Below are 15,580 nucleotides of genomic sequence, written 5' to 3' on the forward strand. Positions count from 1 at the left end.
GAACATCCCAACCCCTCCCAGATTCTTCCAGGAAAAGCCCAGGACCCCCACCCTGCTCATCATGCAGATCCCGGTGCCACCTTTCCCCAGATCCCTTTCTGCCCCACAGCGGTGGAGATGGGGGCTGACTCACAATGATGTAGGCATCCGCAATGAAGCCGTAGAGGGAGAGGACGCGGGTGATGTCGGCCGCTAAGCGCTTCTGGGCTTCCAGGGAGAAGCCGACCATCGCAAGGAGACTCTGCAGAAGGGAAGGCGAAAGAGGGGAATGTTATTTCACTGTGGCTTCATTGATGTTGCGCCCTGCAGTGGCGGAAAGCAGGAAATAGTAATAATAATTAATGTGTACTCTGCCTCTTCCCCTGACTCAGGGCAGCTTACAGATAACATAAGAGCAGCTGAAAACATATGGGGAAGACAAAAACAAACACAAATAAGTGTTAATCGAATGAAAACTATGTATGTACATGTATGGCGCTGTGGGTTGAACCACAGAGCCTAGGACTTGCCGATCAGAAGGACGGCGGTTCGAATCCCCGCGACGGGGTGAGCTCCCGTTGCTCGGTCCCTGCTCCTGCCAACCTAGCAGTTCGAAAGCACGTCAAAGTGCAAGTAAATAAATAGGTACCGCTCCGGCGGGAAGGTAAACGGCGTTTCCGTGCGCTGCTCTGGTTCGCCAGAAGCGGTTCAGTCATGCTGGCCACGTGACCCGGAGGTTGTACACCGGCTCCTTCGGCCAGTAAAGCGAGATGAGCACCGCAACCCCAGTCGGCTACGACTGGACCTAATGGTCAGGAGTCCCTTTACCTTTAACGTACATGTATTATATATGTCCCTATCTATCTCCCATCAGATGTCAAGAAAATAAACAACTACAGTGGTACTTCTGGTTGTGAATGGGATCCATTCCGGAGGCCCATACGCAACATGAAAAGAGCACAACCCGCAGCAGCGCATCTGCGCACGCACGGGTTGTGATTCGCCGCTTCTGCGCATGTCATTTTGTGCGTCTGCGCATGCGCGAGCAGTGAAACCCAGAAGTAACCCTTTCTGGTACTTTTGGGTCACCGCAGGATGTAACCTGAAAGAAAGTAATACGAAGCAGACATAAGACGTGGAAGACTGCACCAGACTTTTAGAAGACATTGGAAGGCAGCCCTGTTTAGGGGTGTTTTAAATGTTTGGAGTTTTATTCTGTTTTTAGTGTTGTGTTGGGAGCCGCCCAGAGTGGCTGGGGAAACCCGGCCAGGTGGGTGGGGTAGAAATAATAAATTACTATTAATTATTATTATTAATTATTATCACCATCATCTATCAATGCATGTTCTGTTTAGAAACACACAGGTAATTCCAACAAAAACGGCACAAACTCAGCCAGATGGGCGGGGTATCAATAATAAATTATTATTATTAATAATAATTATAATTATTATTTATTTTTATCACCATCATCTATCAATGCATGTTCTGTTTAGAAACACACAGGTAATTAGGCGCATTCAAAGCAGCCTTAAACACAGCTCCCTTCCGGACCCCGATCCGAGGAAGGCCTTCTTCACTCCAGGCGGGGCACCCAGAGAGTAAGAGAGACTGTGCGAAGAGGCCGCTCTATCCCGTGCCACGTCTATGGTCCTGCGTCCCCACAGAGCGGCGGGAGGGGGCAGGGGGGCCTTTCCAGGGGGCGGGACCCGCCTCCCCGGACCCCCCCCCGCGTCGTGAGCCTGGAGGGCCCCGCCCCCCTCCCCTCCCGCTCGAAACCCCGCCCGCCGGGGCAAAGAGAGGAGCCGGTACCGTCGCGGCCTTTCCCTCGCGCCGGAAGTAGTTGTGTCCTGACCCGGAAGAGCTTCCTGCGCACAAGATCCGGCCCCCTGGGCCTGAGGCGCCATTTCACCGCCGCCTCTGACTGGAGCGGAGCTGCCGGGGGTCCTTCGCCTCTCTCTCTCTCTCTGCGCCTTCCCCGAAGAGAGGCCTCTCCGTCCCAGGCGGGACTGCGGAAGTAAGTGGCTCCTCCGCCAAGCTCGCTTTCCCGGGCGAGCCTCGTTCCGACTCGGGGGCGAAAGGCGCCTCAGAAAATACCCCCCCGCCCCCCCCATCACTCACTCACTCACTGACTGACTGACTGACTCAAATCAGTCCATCGCCCCAAAGTCTTCGCATGGCAACTTATTATGGCTGCTGTAAAAACACGGCTTCCGTTGGTTTGGCTCGGCGCCAGGGAACCTCCCGGGTTCCATATAATAATAATAATAATAACAATAATAATAAGGAAAGAAAGCAACGTGAGAAACTACAGAACCTTTACATAACGCAGTCCTCCTTTATTGCATAGGCATCAAAGAAAGAACAAGCATTTAAACCACCTAACACACAGGGGAACATGTGGAATGATAGTTTTTAAACCAGCAACTAGAAATAATTTTTTGTTTCATTATATTACTAATGTAACTACCTGGGCGTACTTGGGGCTGGTTTTTTTGGGGGGGGGTTAGGGGAAAACTGTATTTGATTGCTTGTATTTGATTATATGTTGTTCTTCTATGCAACTAATGAATGAATGAAATACTTTATTGTCACTTGCACAACTTGTATACAGTGAGATTACACGAGTGCACCCCCCACTCAGCTCTCTTAGTCTTAATTCCCCTCGTTTACTGACACCCACCCACCAAACCCGAAACTCAGTTGTCCTGTTGTTATCTTTTCATTCAGCAGCCTAACATCCCACGGATAGAAGCTGTTCTTTACCCTGTTGGTGCAACTAATCCTGCTTCTGTATCTTCTGTTGCAGGGCAGGAGATTTCTGGGTTTGGATTTCTGTGTGGTGGGTGGCTGGGGGAATAGTTGAGAAGGGGTTTGCAAGAATCTGGAAGCTTGTGTGTTTTCTAGGAGGTTTGGTGCTTTTGAATTTTTTGGATGTGAAGCACTGATTTTTTTGGGGGGGGGGTTTGCGAAGGTAGGAGCTGTGCTGCCATGGGGCCCAAGAAGACTGCTGCTGCTGCTGCTGCAGAGGCCAGCGAGAGGAAGCAGGACGACCACGAGCTGACCACCCAGGAGCTGGTCGAACTGCAGGCAGAGGCTGCGCAGGAGCAGGCCTTGCTGGAAGAGGAACGGCTGTCCTCCGAAAAACTGAGGGACATTTGCCAGAAGTGGGAAGAGGTGCAGGCTTTTGCACAGCAGCACCACTCTGACAAGGACCAGACCTGTGACGCTGGGAACACTTATGATATGAGGATCATGTCGTATTTCAGGGAAGTGCTGAAAAGGCGGATGAAGCAGCAGACCATGGACAGTTTCTTCAGCAAGAAGCAAAGAGTGGAAGAGGAACCTTCTTCGAGTTGTCCCCCAGAGTCTTAGAAAATGTATGTACAGTACTGTACACTCTGGTGCTTTTTAAATGCTTTTCTGTCATGTTTAGAAACTGAAATTATTGTTCCTTCAGTTTTTGAAATGCTCTTTACAGTATGTGTGACTTTAAAGAGCACTTAATAAACTCTTGTTGTACCAAATTTGGCTTTGTTTGGACTTTTTTTGACCATAGGAACGCATTAATTGATTTTCAATGGATTCCTATGGGAATCCGTGCTTCGCAAGACGAAAAAACTCGCAGAACAAATTAATTTCGTCTTGCGAGGTACCACTGTGCTTCAGTTTAAGAACAGTTTCAGGTTAAGAACCGACCTCCAGAACGAATTAAGTACGTAACCAGAGGTACCACTGTACTGTCCCACCATCTTGTCCTCTGTCGTCCCCTTCTCCTTGTGCCCTCCATCTTTCCCAACATCATCATAATAATAATAATTTATTATTTATACCCCGCCCATCTGGCTGGGCCTCCCCAGCCACTCTGGGCAGCTTCCATAGAAACCAAAAATACAGTAAAATATCACACATTAAAAACTTCCCTGAACAGGGCTGCCTTAAGATGTCTTCTGAATGTCAGGTAGTTGTTTATCGCTTTGACATCTGCTGGAAGGGCGTTCCACAGGGCGGCCGCCACTACCGAGAAGGCCCTCTGCCTGGTTCCCTGTAGCTTTCCTCGCAATGAGGGAACCTCCAGAAGGCCATCGGCGCTGGACCTCAGCATCCGGGCAGAATGATGGGGGTGGAGACGCTCCTTCAGGTATACTGGACCGAGGCCGTTTAGGGCTTTAAAGGTCAGCACCAACACTTTGAATTGTGCTCGTAAACATACTGGGAGCCAATGTAGGTCTTTCAAGACCGGTGTTATATGGTCTCGGCGGTGAGAAGGTGCAAGAGGGCAGCCCAGGGGCAGGTAGAGGAGTGCCTCCCCCACCCCCTCCTGTCCATGAACATCTGGTGAGCAGTGGGTGCACCGTGGTGGCAGCTTCTTCACTCTGCCTAATCAGGGAGCTGGCCCTGCCACACTGTTCAACTTCAAAATAAGGAAAGCTGGTCAAAGTCATTGACAACCCTCGCTTAAATGTACATTCATGTACAGCCCCCCCCAAACCACTCCATAGAATAAGGGTCAGCAAACTTTTTCAGCAGGGGGCCGGTCCACTGTCCCTCAGACCTTGGGGGGGGGACTATATTTTTTGGGGGGGGGCGAGAAAAAAGAATGAATTCCTATGCCCCACAAATAACCCAGAGATGCATTTTAAATAAAAAGACACATTCTACTCATGTAAAAACATGCTGATTCCCGGACCGTCTGCGGGCTGGATTTAGAAGGCGATTGGGCCGGATCCGGCCTCCGGGCCTTAGTTTGCCTACCCATGCCATAGAATGATAGAACTGCAGTGTTGAAAGAGACCCTAAGGGCCATCTAGTCTAACCCCCTGCAATGCAGGAACCGCAGATGAGCTTGCGTTCAAGATAAGAGGCCTAGAAGGCTCAGCTCCAGGGATTCTGGCCGGGGGAGCCATGGAGGTTGAAGGAGAAGGAGAGGGCTTCAGGTGGAGGGCGTGTGGCTCACAGAAGCTGGAAGGGACCCCCAAGAGTCATCTAGTCAATCCCCTGCCGTGTGGGAATCCACCAAGTGCCTGGGGAAGCTGCCTGCCATGGCTTGGACCAGAGGGACTGGCCCCCGCCCCCGCCCCCTCCTCAGGAAGCCAGGACCCTCTGCAACACACCACATCCCCTCCCCACCCCTGACGTTCCGCCTCCTCACCTGCCCTCCTCGCTTAGCCCCCTCTTTCCTCAGCGCCTGCACCAGCTCCTGGTCAAACTTGGCAGCCTGGGCGACCAGCCGGGGGTCTCCCTCGATGGCGGTGACGGAGAGGCCCAGGCCGAAGGCCAGGAAGCGAGAGAGGTGGCCCTGGGGGAAAGGGCGGAGAAGACACTGTAAATAAAGCAGGCTTTGCAAGACTCCGAAAAGGAAGAGGAACCCGAGAGGCCTCTTGCATCCCTACTTACCTGGCCAGCGCCCACATCAACCACCTGGCAGCACCCCGTGAGCTCACTCAGCCGTTTCACCATCTACGGGGGAAACGGGAGTCAGGGAGGCCTCTGTGGAGCTGCCCACTCAGGGAGCGAAGGTGGAGGGAGCCCCTGGTGGCTTCTGCGAGGGGCAGCGGCTGCTTCCCAGAAGAGGGATAGGAGGAGGATAGGCGGCAGCAGCAGGAGAGGAAACCAGGTGTGGCTGGAGGAGGAGGTGGAAGGGAGTGTGCAAAGGTAAGAAATAATAAATAATAATAATAATAACAAATGTGTATCTTGCTTTTCCCCTGACTCAGGGCAGCTTACAGATAACATAAGAACAGCTAAAAACATATGGGGCAGAAAATAAAAATAAAACAAGCATTAACAGAATTAAAACTATGTATGTATATGTATGTACAGTCATACTTCGGGTTACAGATGCTTCAGGTTGCGCACTGCACCATACCCGGAAGTACCGGAACGGCTTACTTCCGGGTTTCAGCACATGTGCAGAAGCGCTAAATTGCTCTTTGTGCATGTGCAGAAGTGCCGAATTGTGACCCGTGCGTGCGTTGCAAATGTGCCTCCTGCACGGATCACGTTCGCAACCCGAGTGTCCACTGTATATATGTCTCTCTCTATCTCTCATCAGATGTCAAGAAAATAAACTACTATCCAACTTTTAGAAGACATCTGAAGGCTGCCCTGTTTAGGGAAGTTTTCAATGTTCGAAGTTTTATTCTGTTTTTAATGTTCTGTTGAAAGCCGCCCAGAGTGGCTGGCGAAACCCAGCCAGATGGGCAGGGTAGAAATAATAAATTATCATCATCATCATCTATCAATGCATGTTCTGTTAAAAACACAGATAATCACAATAAAAATGGCACATTAAAAGCAACATTAAAAACAAATCCCTGCAGGAAAAATCCAAGGAAGTCATTGTTCACGCCCGGCATAGCTGACTTGTGGATCTCTCTGCCGCAGGAGGCAGCAATGGCCGCCAGTACCAGGGGCTCTGCTTTGCCTCCACGGTCAGGAGGCAGGCGTGCTTCTGAATGCCAGTTGCTGGTTGGCTGCCTGGAGGCTGGGCTCACCCTTTGGCCTGATCCAGCAGCCAGGCTCTTCTGACGTCCTCATGGAACCTCTAGGTGCAGAGGCAGTCTATCTCGATTCCTCGTTTCTTGGGAATTGACTAGGTGGGGCACTGGCTGGATCCAGGGGCTTTTACGCGTAGCTGTCAACCTTCCCTTTTTTTGCGGGAAATTCCCTTATTCCAGTGCCGTTTCCCGCTGCTATCCCGGATTGTTAGATATCCCGTAGACTGTCCCCGGGACAGGAGAGGCTGCTGATCTCTTATTTTCAAATCTGAAAGTTGACAGCTATGCTTTTACGCTCCATGAATGAGTAAATACAGGGTCTGGCAGAAGCCGCTCTCCTTTATTGAAAGGGGGTTTTATGGCAGCTGGAACTCAGAGTTCTTGGTGGATCCTCCACGAAGGTCTGCCGGGTGGCTGATGACGCCTGGCTATCGATTTTGCTTATGAAAATTCTATATATTTATTATTTTGGGGTTTTTCTTTCTTTCTTTTTCTTTCTAATGGCCATGTCTCTTTCTGTTGCAACGGAGCTGCCTTGTAGGGAAACGTTTCAGGAAACCACACGGGCAAATTCTGAATCGATGGGCTGCAAAACAAAACAAGGCGGCTTCTGGGAGAGCGCAGAGGAGCCGAGGCTGGGCGGATCAGTTGGCAACCCGCCGCCGGAGAGCCCCGCGCCTGCGCAGTCGTAACCGGCTCTGCACGGGAAGGTAGAGCATGCGCACTTTGCCCCGTCGGTCCGCTGTGCTTCGATGGGGCCCCTTCGGCTCCCTCCCTCCCTCCCTTCTCGGAGAAGCGGGCCTAGAGATACGTCATATCCCTGGGGAGGGGGGAGAAGGAGGAGCGAGAACGAAGCGCCTCAGTATTGCGCAGAGAGGGAGGGATTTTGGGTAAGTAAATCGCCCTAGACAAACTTCCGGTCTGAAACGGAAGCTGTGGCTTTGGGGGATGGACGCTCTCTCTCAAGGCACGTCTATGGTCCGCGTTCCTCCAGCAAGCCCCGCCCTACTCCCAGCCGGGCTCCTTTATACCCCGCCCCCCTGGCTGGGCTTCCCCGCCCACTCTGGGCAGCATCCAACAAAGTACATATTAAACTACAGGAAGGCGCCTTCTCCAGGCTGAAGCTGTGAAAGGAGGAGAATTCCATAGCGTTGGGCCAAGTTCTGTGCAAATGTTTCCTCGGCACAGCTGCCAACGTTTCCCCTTGTTAAAAGGGAAATCCCCTTATTCCGAGTAGGATTCCTCTCAAGAAAAGGGGAAAGTGGGCAGCTCTGCTTCCTGGGCTTGGGGGGAGGCAAAGAAAGTTCCATTCCTTCCTTCCTTCTCCGAGCTGATCCTCCCTTCTGATGCTGGCGGGAGGGGGCACTGGAAATGGGGCCCTAATAAAAGTGAGGAGGGGTCGGACTCGTCTCTTTGCAAGGAGTGCAGTTTTGCTTGCAAGCCCAGGTCCGGCTTCTTCGCCGCTTTGCTCTGGGTTTCGCCCTGGTCTTGCCTCTTTCCTTGAAAGCCTCCGACCTAGAGGGGGTCCCGGAATCCCCTAAGGACTGGAGAGCAGCCGGGGAGCATTTTGGGTTCTTTTCCATTCCTTCCTTCTCTGAGGCGTGACCTCCTGCTATCCTGCCTTCCTCTTCTCTGGAAGAAGGGGCGCCCCCCGCCATCCCCCCCTCCTCCTCCTCCTCCATCATCTCGCCACCCCCCCCCAGTCCTTTACAAGGCGCTCGGACTAGATTAGGGTTGCCATGTTCCCCAAGGGGGAAATCTTTGCAGCTGCTAAAACCCCCAACAAAACAACGAGGGGGGGAGCCCCAAAGAACTCAGGGGCGCAGGATGCGGAAAAGGACTGCGGTTGGGGAGCCTCGTCCCAGGCAGAATTTTTGGGGCGAGTTGCCCCGGGTCTCTTTTTCCGGAGGGATGGGGGGTCGTTTTGCACATTGCGGGGCGATCCCCTTTCTGACTCGGTGACGCAGGCGCGCGAGAAACACCCCTCCCCCAAAAGATACCCCCCCCCCGTCCTCGCAGGGGGAGCTCCGCCCATGGGCAAGGCTGTCTCCAAAACATGCTCGCGTTGGGGCCAAATCCAGCCGGCATGACTCATGGTCCTGCCTCCCATTGGTTTGGCGGATCAGGAGCCGCAGAAGCGCGTGGCTCATTGGCCGCCGCCTTCCCTTTCTCGCCCGTCCCTTTTCTCTGCCTTGGAAAAGTAAACTTTCGCTCCGGCACACCACGCCGGGTTTCCCATTCTTGCACTTGCGCTTTTTTCTCCTCTCTCTCTCTCTCTCTCTCTCTCCCTTCTTCCCCCTGCAGAGGCGAGAGAGGGGATCTCCGATCCGCAAAGGTAAGAGCGTAGCGCCGCGGCCGGGAAGAAAGTTTGCAAGGAACGTCACACACTGATGTTGGGTGGATAGATAGGTGATAGATAGATAGGTGATAGATAGATAGATAGATAGATAGATAGATAGATTCCTGTAGCACCTTAGAGACCAGCGAAGCTGTCAACGTTTCGCTTTTCTCAAAGGAAGTTCCCTTACTCCTAATAGGATTCCTCGCAAGAAAAGGGAAAAGTGGACAGCTATGATGCACACTTCTTCAGATACACTTTCTCTCTATATATAGAAGGGTCTGGTGACTTCTCTTTCAGTGTATCTGATGAAGTGTGCATGCACACGAAAGCTCATACCAAGAACAAACTTAGCTGGTCTCTAAGGTGCTACTGGAAGGAATTTTATTTTTTGCAGTTCGGAGAAAATGCTCATGCAACTCTCTGCAATGCAGGAAATCGTTTTGCCTTGAGTCTCGCTCTCCCTACGGAGCTCCCTCTTGCATGTGGCTGTGATGGCTCTCAAACTTAATCAACTGTTTGTTTGGTGTTTTGTCTGGAATGTTTTTTACTGGATTAATATTAGGTGTTTGCCGCCCTGAGACCGGTCTTGGCCGGGGAGGGTGGGATATAAATAAAACATTATTATTAATTATTATTACTAAAAGGGGTTTAGGCAAATTCTTGGAGGAGGAGAGGGCTGTGGATGGCAACTAGGCAAGAGAGCTATATTCTCTCTGCCTCTTCAGTCTGAGGCTGCAGCCAGCAGCGCCTCTGAATGAGAGTTGCAGGAAACTTGGAAGGCAGAGTGACGGATGGCAGAGTGGTATTGTCTTTCCACTCTGGGGTTTCCCTCTCATTGCAACAGCTCCAGTCCATTCTTGGCTGTTTGCAGGACCATTTATATCACGCCACCCAAGGTCAGTGAAACAGTGACGTCTCTCAAGAAGTGTGCATGCACATAAAAACTTATACCAAGAACAAACTTAGTTGGTCTCTAAAGTGCTACTGGACAATTATTTATTTTTTTATATTTTTCCACCCAACATCAGTGTGTGACATTTCTTCTCCTGTTCCCAGCTGGTCTCTCTCTCCCCCCCCCCCCCGTTTCATCATCCGGTAGCTCAGCTCATTGAAATGGGAAAACACCAGCCTTCTGTGCAGCTTTTGACAAGAGCGGAGCTTCTGGTATAAGGCTAGCTTCTTTTTGTGGTGCTGTGTGGCAGCTTTTACATTTGCCACCACCTCCAAGCTCCCCCCCCCCCCAATTGTAGGCACCACCAGTGTTATGTACTGAAGTTCTCACCCTGGGCCAGCAGGGGGATACTGTAGATAGTTATGCAAATGAAGGATCGAAAGTGATGTTCAGTGATTGGATAGTTTTAGAAAGTTGCTACAGTAACGTTGTACTGGAGCTCGATATAAGCAGGTTGACTGAGCCCTTCAGTTCAGTTCTGCCCTGGCCTCTGAATGAACAAGAGCTGTTTGAAGAATCGCTGTGTCGTCTGGTATGTTCACCCACAACTTAACAACCAGCACTCCCAACAGCTGCTCATGGAGGGCAGCAGGGGTGGGTGGTTCCCCCCCTCTCTCTTATAATATTTTTTATTGGTTTTTACAAATATTTCCATCATAACGTCAATTTTACAAATAAAATAAAAAACAGTTGGCTATATTAGCTGGAACTTCCCTCATCCTCGACTAATGGTTTTCCAACTTAATCTCTAATATGCATTTTATAAATAATAAATAATTTTTTATTTATACCACGCCCTTCCCGGTTCAGAAAACCGGGCTCAGGGCGGCTAACAACAAATTTAAAACACTTAATTGATGCAACAAAAAACAGCATAAAATACAGTATAAAACGTGAATAACAATAAATTCAGAATTCAAAAATCAATTTGGGGGAAATCCATCCAATAAACATTAGATGACTGCCAGGGCTAGCTGGCTAAATTAGTCCCATTTGGGCCAGTGAGGAGACCAGGGGAGAATTAGCTGTGGGATCCCAGAGCGGGTGATCATAAAAAGGGGAGAGGGTGTTTTTTCGGGTGGCGGACTGCTAAAACCTGGAAGTACCGGAACGGGTTACTTCCGGGTTTTGGCGGGCGCGCAAGCGCAGAAGCGCCGAATCGCAACGCATGCATGCTCAGACACAGGTCCTCCAAGACCGTGATGAACAATAATGGAGGTAACGGACAACTCTGCCAGGTACCTTTTGTAATTTCTAGGCGTGGGTGGGTTTCTCTACTTGCCCCTGGACCACCCCAAGGAAGCAAGGGGGCAGGCCAGGGGCAAGTAGAGGAGTCCAGGAGCAGCGTCCGGAGTGCTGGTGAGCAGGGGGCACACTGGGCTGCCAGCCCTGACCTGGGGCAGCTTGTCACCCAGGCAGGTTTCTTGACTCTGCCTAATCAGGGAGCTGGCCCTGCCCCACTTTTCAACTTCAAAATGAGGAAAGCTGGTCAAAGTCATTGACACCCATGCTTATCCGGACTCCCCCCCCCTCCATTGACTCATAGAAATGCAAAGTTGGAAGGGGTCCTGTGGGTCAACCCCCTGCAATGCAGGAATCTCAACTGAACTATGCTCAGAGTCAAGAGTGGATTTCATGCTCTTTAGCGGTGAGGAGGAATGGAAGTTCCCCCAGGATGTCTGCTTTATATACATTATTTACACAATGGGCCCCACGTGATTGGCTAATTCCGGGATTCTCCTGTAGGCCAATCAGGTTGTGGATTCCCTTCCATCTGGAGCTGGATTGGGTGGCTCCTGTGGACCAATCAGACTGCTGCATTCTGGGTCCTATTGTTCTAGGACCAATGTATGACATTTCAACTCCTTCTAATACATGGAATCTTAAATAATATGTGCAATGCAAAAATTTCAATAACAATGACAGACGCAGCTCACTATTTTGAAGCCAAACAGTCCAGGTATTCCCGAAATAAGTCCGTGAGAATGACTATGTATACTTGTGGTGGTGCGATCCCAGCGGAACTCTGACGACGAGAGACCCAGATTTCAATCTCTGTTTCGTGAATCTCCTTCTGGTCGGCCCGAAAAGGGACTCTAAATGATGCCTGACTTGCTTATAAGAAGTTATTCATTATATAGTAGTTCCTTGAGATTCATTCTGGGGAATGTATATGGGAGAACAACAGCATGAACCAGAACGAATGTAGCCTTTGGTGGGGCCAGGACAAGTTCCCTGTACTGGGGTTAAGCCATGGGACAGGTGCAGTTCCTTTGAGCATGTGCAGAGTGCGTGTCATGGAGCTACATTAGCCATCCTCCACACAGTTAGCATTAGAAGAAATACCTGTATTCTCCAGACTGAATTCCAGGCAGACTTGGTGAACGGGGAGGGTGGTGTCTAGGCCAGGGCTTTCCTGGGGAAACTAGAATGGAGAGAGATTTACACCCCCTACATTTAGGATTTCTTCTCTTTTCAGACAGGTGCTTGCTCCTAGAGGGACTGAAGACGTGAATCTCTGAGCCAGACTCCCAAGTTCCGATCTGCAGAGACCAAAATCGTGTGCAATCGCCTTCTGATGGGCCAAGCATGGGTGGCAGTCCATTCAAGTTTTTACTTCTCTTTGGAATAGTCTTTCGCCTTGGTAAGTTGTCCAATTGCAATAGAAGGTCTGTCGCTCAGGTCTGATGGCATTGCCAGGGAGTGTTGATAGTGACCACCCCTATCAAAGCCTGGAGAAGTTCTGCCAGTCTGTACACAAAACAATGCTAAATATACCACATCAAGGGAAGCCATGTTGTTGTTGTTTAGTCGTTTAGTGGTGCCCAACTCTTCGTGACCCCCTGGACCAGAGCAGGCCAGGCCCTCCTGTCTTCCACTGCCTCCTGCAGTTTGGTCAAACTCATGCTGGTAGCTTTGAGAACACTGTCCCACCATCTCGTCCTCTGTCGTCCCCTTCTCCTTGCGCCCTCCATCTTCCCAACATCAGGGTCTTTTCCAGGGAGTTTTCTCTTCTCATGAGTTGGTCATAGTATTGCAGCCTCAGCTTCAGGATCTGTCCTTCCAGGGAGCACTCAGGGCTGATTTCCTTCAGAATGGAGAGGTTGGATCTTCTTGCAGTCCATGGGACTCTCAAGAGTCTCCTCCAGCACCAGATTTCAAAAGCATCCATTCTTTGGCGAACAGCCTTCTTCATGGTCCAGCTCTCACTTCCATATATCACTACTGGGAAAACCAGAGCTTGAACTATACGGACTTTTGTTGGCAAGGTGATGTCTGCTTTTTAAGGGAAGTTGAGTGTCCCACTCTATTCTGCCTTGGTCAGAGCACACCTGGAATACCTTGTCCAATTCAAGGGCACCACAGTTTAAGAAGGATGTTGGCAATCTGGAGCACATGCAGAGGAGAGAGACCAAGAGGGTGAAGGGTCTGGAAACTGAGACTTATGAGGAGTGGTTAAAGGAGCTGGGTGTGTTTAGCCTGGAAAAGAGGAGAATCCTCTGGAAAAACAATCTCTCAAAGGACCTGTTGATGGCATTTTACCATTGTACAGTGGAGAGTGTATTAACTTATGGTCTGTGTGTGTGGTTTGGGAGCTGCACCGTCAGGGAAAAAACAATGCTGTCCAGGGTTGTAAAGACTGCAGAGAGAATAATTGGGTGCACTCTTCCCACCTTGGATCAAATCTACGCTTCCAGGTGCCATAAGAAAGCGGCAGAGATAGCGCAGGATAGTGCTCACCCCGGAAATGATCTCTTTCAGCTTCTGCCTTCTGGAAGAAGGTCCAGGGTTAGAAAGACCAGGACTAGCCACCTGAGAAACAGTTTCTATCCAAATGCGATTTTGGTTTTAAATGCAGTGTAAGGTCTCTATGGGAGTATATTGTATTTAATTATGGGGCATCAGAGTTTTTAGGGGGCTAACCAGGCTGGGATAGCTGGGATAGCAGGCCTGTGGGTTTTTGAATGTCTGATGTAGATTTTTTCAATTTTGTTGTTCTGTATGGGACAATGACAGTAAAAATTAATCGTATTGTATTGTATTGTATTGTATTGTATTGTATCATATGAAAGCCATTATCAAATATCTCAAGGGCTGTCACATGGAGGAGGGAACCAGCATGTTTTTTCTGCTCTGGAGGGGAGGACTTGAACACATGACTTCAGGTTACAAGAAAGGAGATTCTGACTAAACATCAGGAAGAACTTCTGACAGTAAGAGCTGTTCGGCAGTGGAATGGTCTCCCTCGGGAGGTTGTGGACTCTCCTTCCTTGGAGGTTTTTAAGCATAGGCTGGATGGCCATCTGTCATGGGTACTTGAGTTTAGATTCTTGTCTTGCGGGGGTTGGACTAGATGACCCTTAGGACCCCTTCCAACCCTTCATTTCTATGGTTCTATGATTTTTTTATTCGATATTGTTTTGGGTGATTGTATTTTTTGCAAGTATACATTTTGTAGGGACGCGGATGGTGCTGTGGTCTAAACCACAGAGCCTAGGGCTTGCCGATCAGAAGGTCAGCGGTTCGAATCCCCTCGACGGGGTGAGCTCCTGTTGCTCGGTCCCAGCTCCTGCCAGCCTAGCAGTTCAAAAGCACATCAAGTGCAAGTAGATAAATAGGTACCGCTCCGGCGGGAAGGTAAACAGCGTTTCCGTGCGCTGCTCTGTTGCGTGGGAAGCGGCTTATTCATGCTGGCCACATGACCCGGAAGCTGTACGCCGGCTCCCTTGGCCAGTAAAGCGAGATGAGCGCCGCAACCCCAGAGTCGGCCATGACTGGACCTAATGGTCAGGGGTCCCTTTACCTTCACCTTATACGTTTTGTAACTTTTGGACTACAACTCCCATCACCGCTAGCTAGCAGGGCCAGTGGTCAGGGATGATGGAAACTGTAGTCTTTGTAGTCCAAAAACTGGCGACCCAAGTTTGAGGAATATGGCCTTATTTCCTTCCTTCCTTTTCTTTGCTTATCAGGAACTGGACCCACAGCACAGAATTCTCCCCCTACTTATGTGAATGAGCTCCAGGGAAGATCGGCTTTGCTTCGTATAAACATTCCCCCAGGAGAAACAGTAGCCAAAATCAAATTGGATTTCCAGTCCCGGACGGGCGAGATCAACCACCTTGCTGAAATAAGCAATGGAAGGTTGGAATATACCAGTGACCGGTTGGGGCAGCGGCTCATAATGGTCAATGAGACCACCCTGAAGATCAGCCACCTGCAAATGGAAGACAGTGGAGTCTACAAGGTTCGTGTGAGGTTTAATGGAACTTCATGGTATCCAACGTACTTCTTCAGTGTCACCGTCTCTGGTAAGCAATTATTCTAAGATCCTTCTCTGCCTCTGGTGGAACCGAACGTGGAACCTAAGAACCCAAGAAGAGCGTGCCCATCTTGTCCAGCTTCATCTTCTCACACTGGTCAGCCAGATGCCCATGCAAAAACAGCAATCAGGATTCGAACACAAGAGCCCTTTCCTCTCCAGTGGTTTCCAGCAAGAGGGTATTCAGAAGCATAGCTGCCTCTAGCTGTAGTGAACGCCACCAACTCAGGTGGCTTTAAAATAGGGCCAGGCAAGTTAATGGAGGATATCGATGGCTACTAGCGATGATGGCTAGGGTCTACTTCCTCCATTGGGGGCAGTGAGCTTCTGAGTCCCCGCTGCCAGGAATCCCAGGTGGAGGGAGTTTGCTGTGGTGGGTCAGGTCCTGGATGTGGGCACCTGGTTGGCCACTGTGAGAGAAGGCCGTTGGACTAGATGGGCCCCTTTGGTCCAATCCTGCTGATGGGTGCTTCTGATGTTCTTAC

The 15,580-nt window shown here is 50.3% G+C and overlaps 2 protein-coding genes across 11 annotated transcripts in view; one reads left to right on the plus strand and one right to left on the minus strand.

Annotated features, from left to right (window-relative positions):
• LOC310694191 (methyltransferase-like protein 25B) overlaps positions 1-15,580 on the minus strand; it is a 56,238-nt gene that overhangs the window by 6,546 nt on the left and 34,112 nt on the right. The window contains exons 1-3 of one of the 5 annotated variants that reach the window (XM_083477146.1): positions 5,377-5,651; positions 5,132-5,278; positions 134-241 (exon numbers count right to left, since the gene is read on the minus strand). In XM_083477146.1, the coding sequence (XP_083333272.1) occupies positions 134-241; positions 5,132-5,278; positions 5,377-5,439 (318 nt within the window). In that variant the 5' untranslated portion in view covers positions 5,440-5,651. Of the gene's footprint in view, positions 1-133; positions 697-1,128; positions 1,238-1,497; positions 1,750-1,791; positions 1,856-5,131; positions 5,279-5,376; positions 5,652-15,580 lie in introns of those variants that run through there. The other 4 variants (XM_083477149.1, XM_083477150.1, XM_083477147.1 and 1 more) reach the window with 4 other exon arrangements.
• Positions 1,886-15,580, plus strand: part of LOC310694261 (SLAM family member 6-like) — a 79,553-nt gene continuing 65,858 nt past the window's right edge. For 3 of the 6 annotated variants that reach the window (XR_014519578.1, XR_014519579.1, XM_083477334.1), the window contains exons 1-3: positions 1,892-1,996; positions 12,252-12,416; positions 14,746-15,084. Coding sequence is in view for 4 of the 6 variants with exons in the window: in XM_083477334.1 (XP_083333460.1) it covers positions 12,362-12,416; positions 14,746-15,084 (394 nt within the window). In the remaining 2 variants the exon portion in view is untranslated. Of the gene's footprint in view, positions 1,997-8,783; positions 8,815-12,251; positions 12,417-14,745; positions 15,085-15,580 lie in introns of all 6 variants that reach the window. The other 3 variants (XM_083477337.1, XM_083477336.1, XM_083477335.1) reach the window with 3 other exon arrangements.

Source organism: Podarcis liolepis (assembly GCF_965112155.1).
Source record: "Podarcis liolepis genome assembly, chromosome: 15".
Lineage (NCBI taxonomy): Eukaryota > Metazoa > Chordata > Lepidosauria > Squamata > Lacertidae > Podarcis > Podarcis liolepis.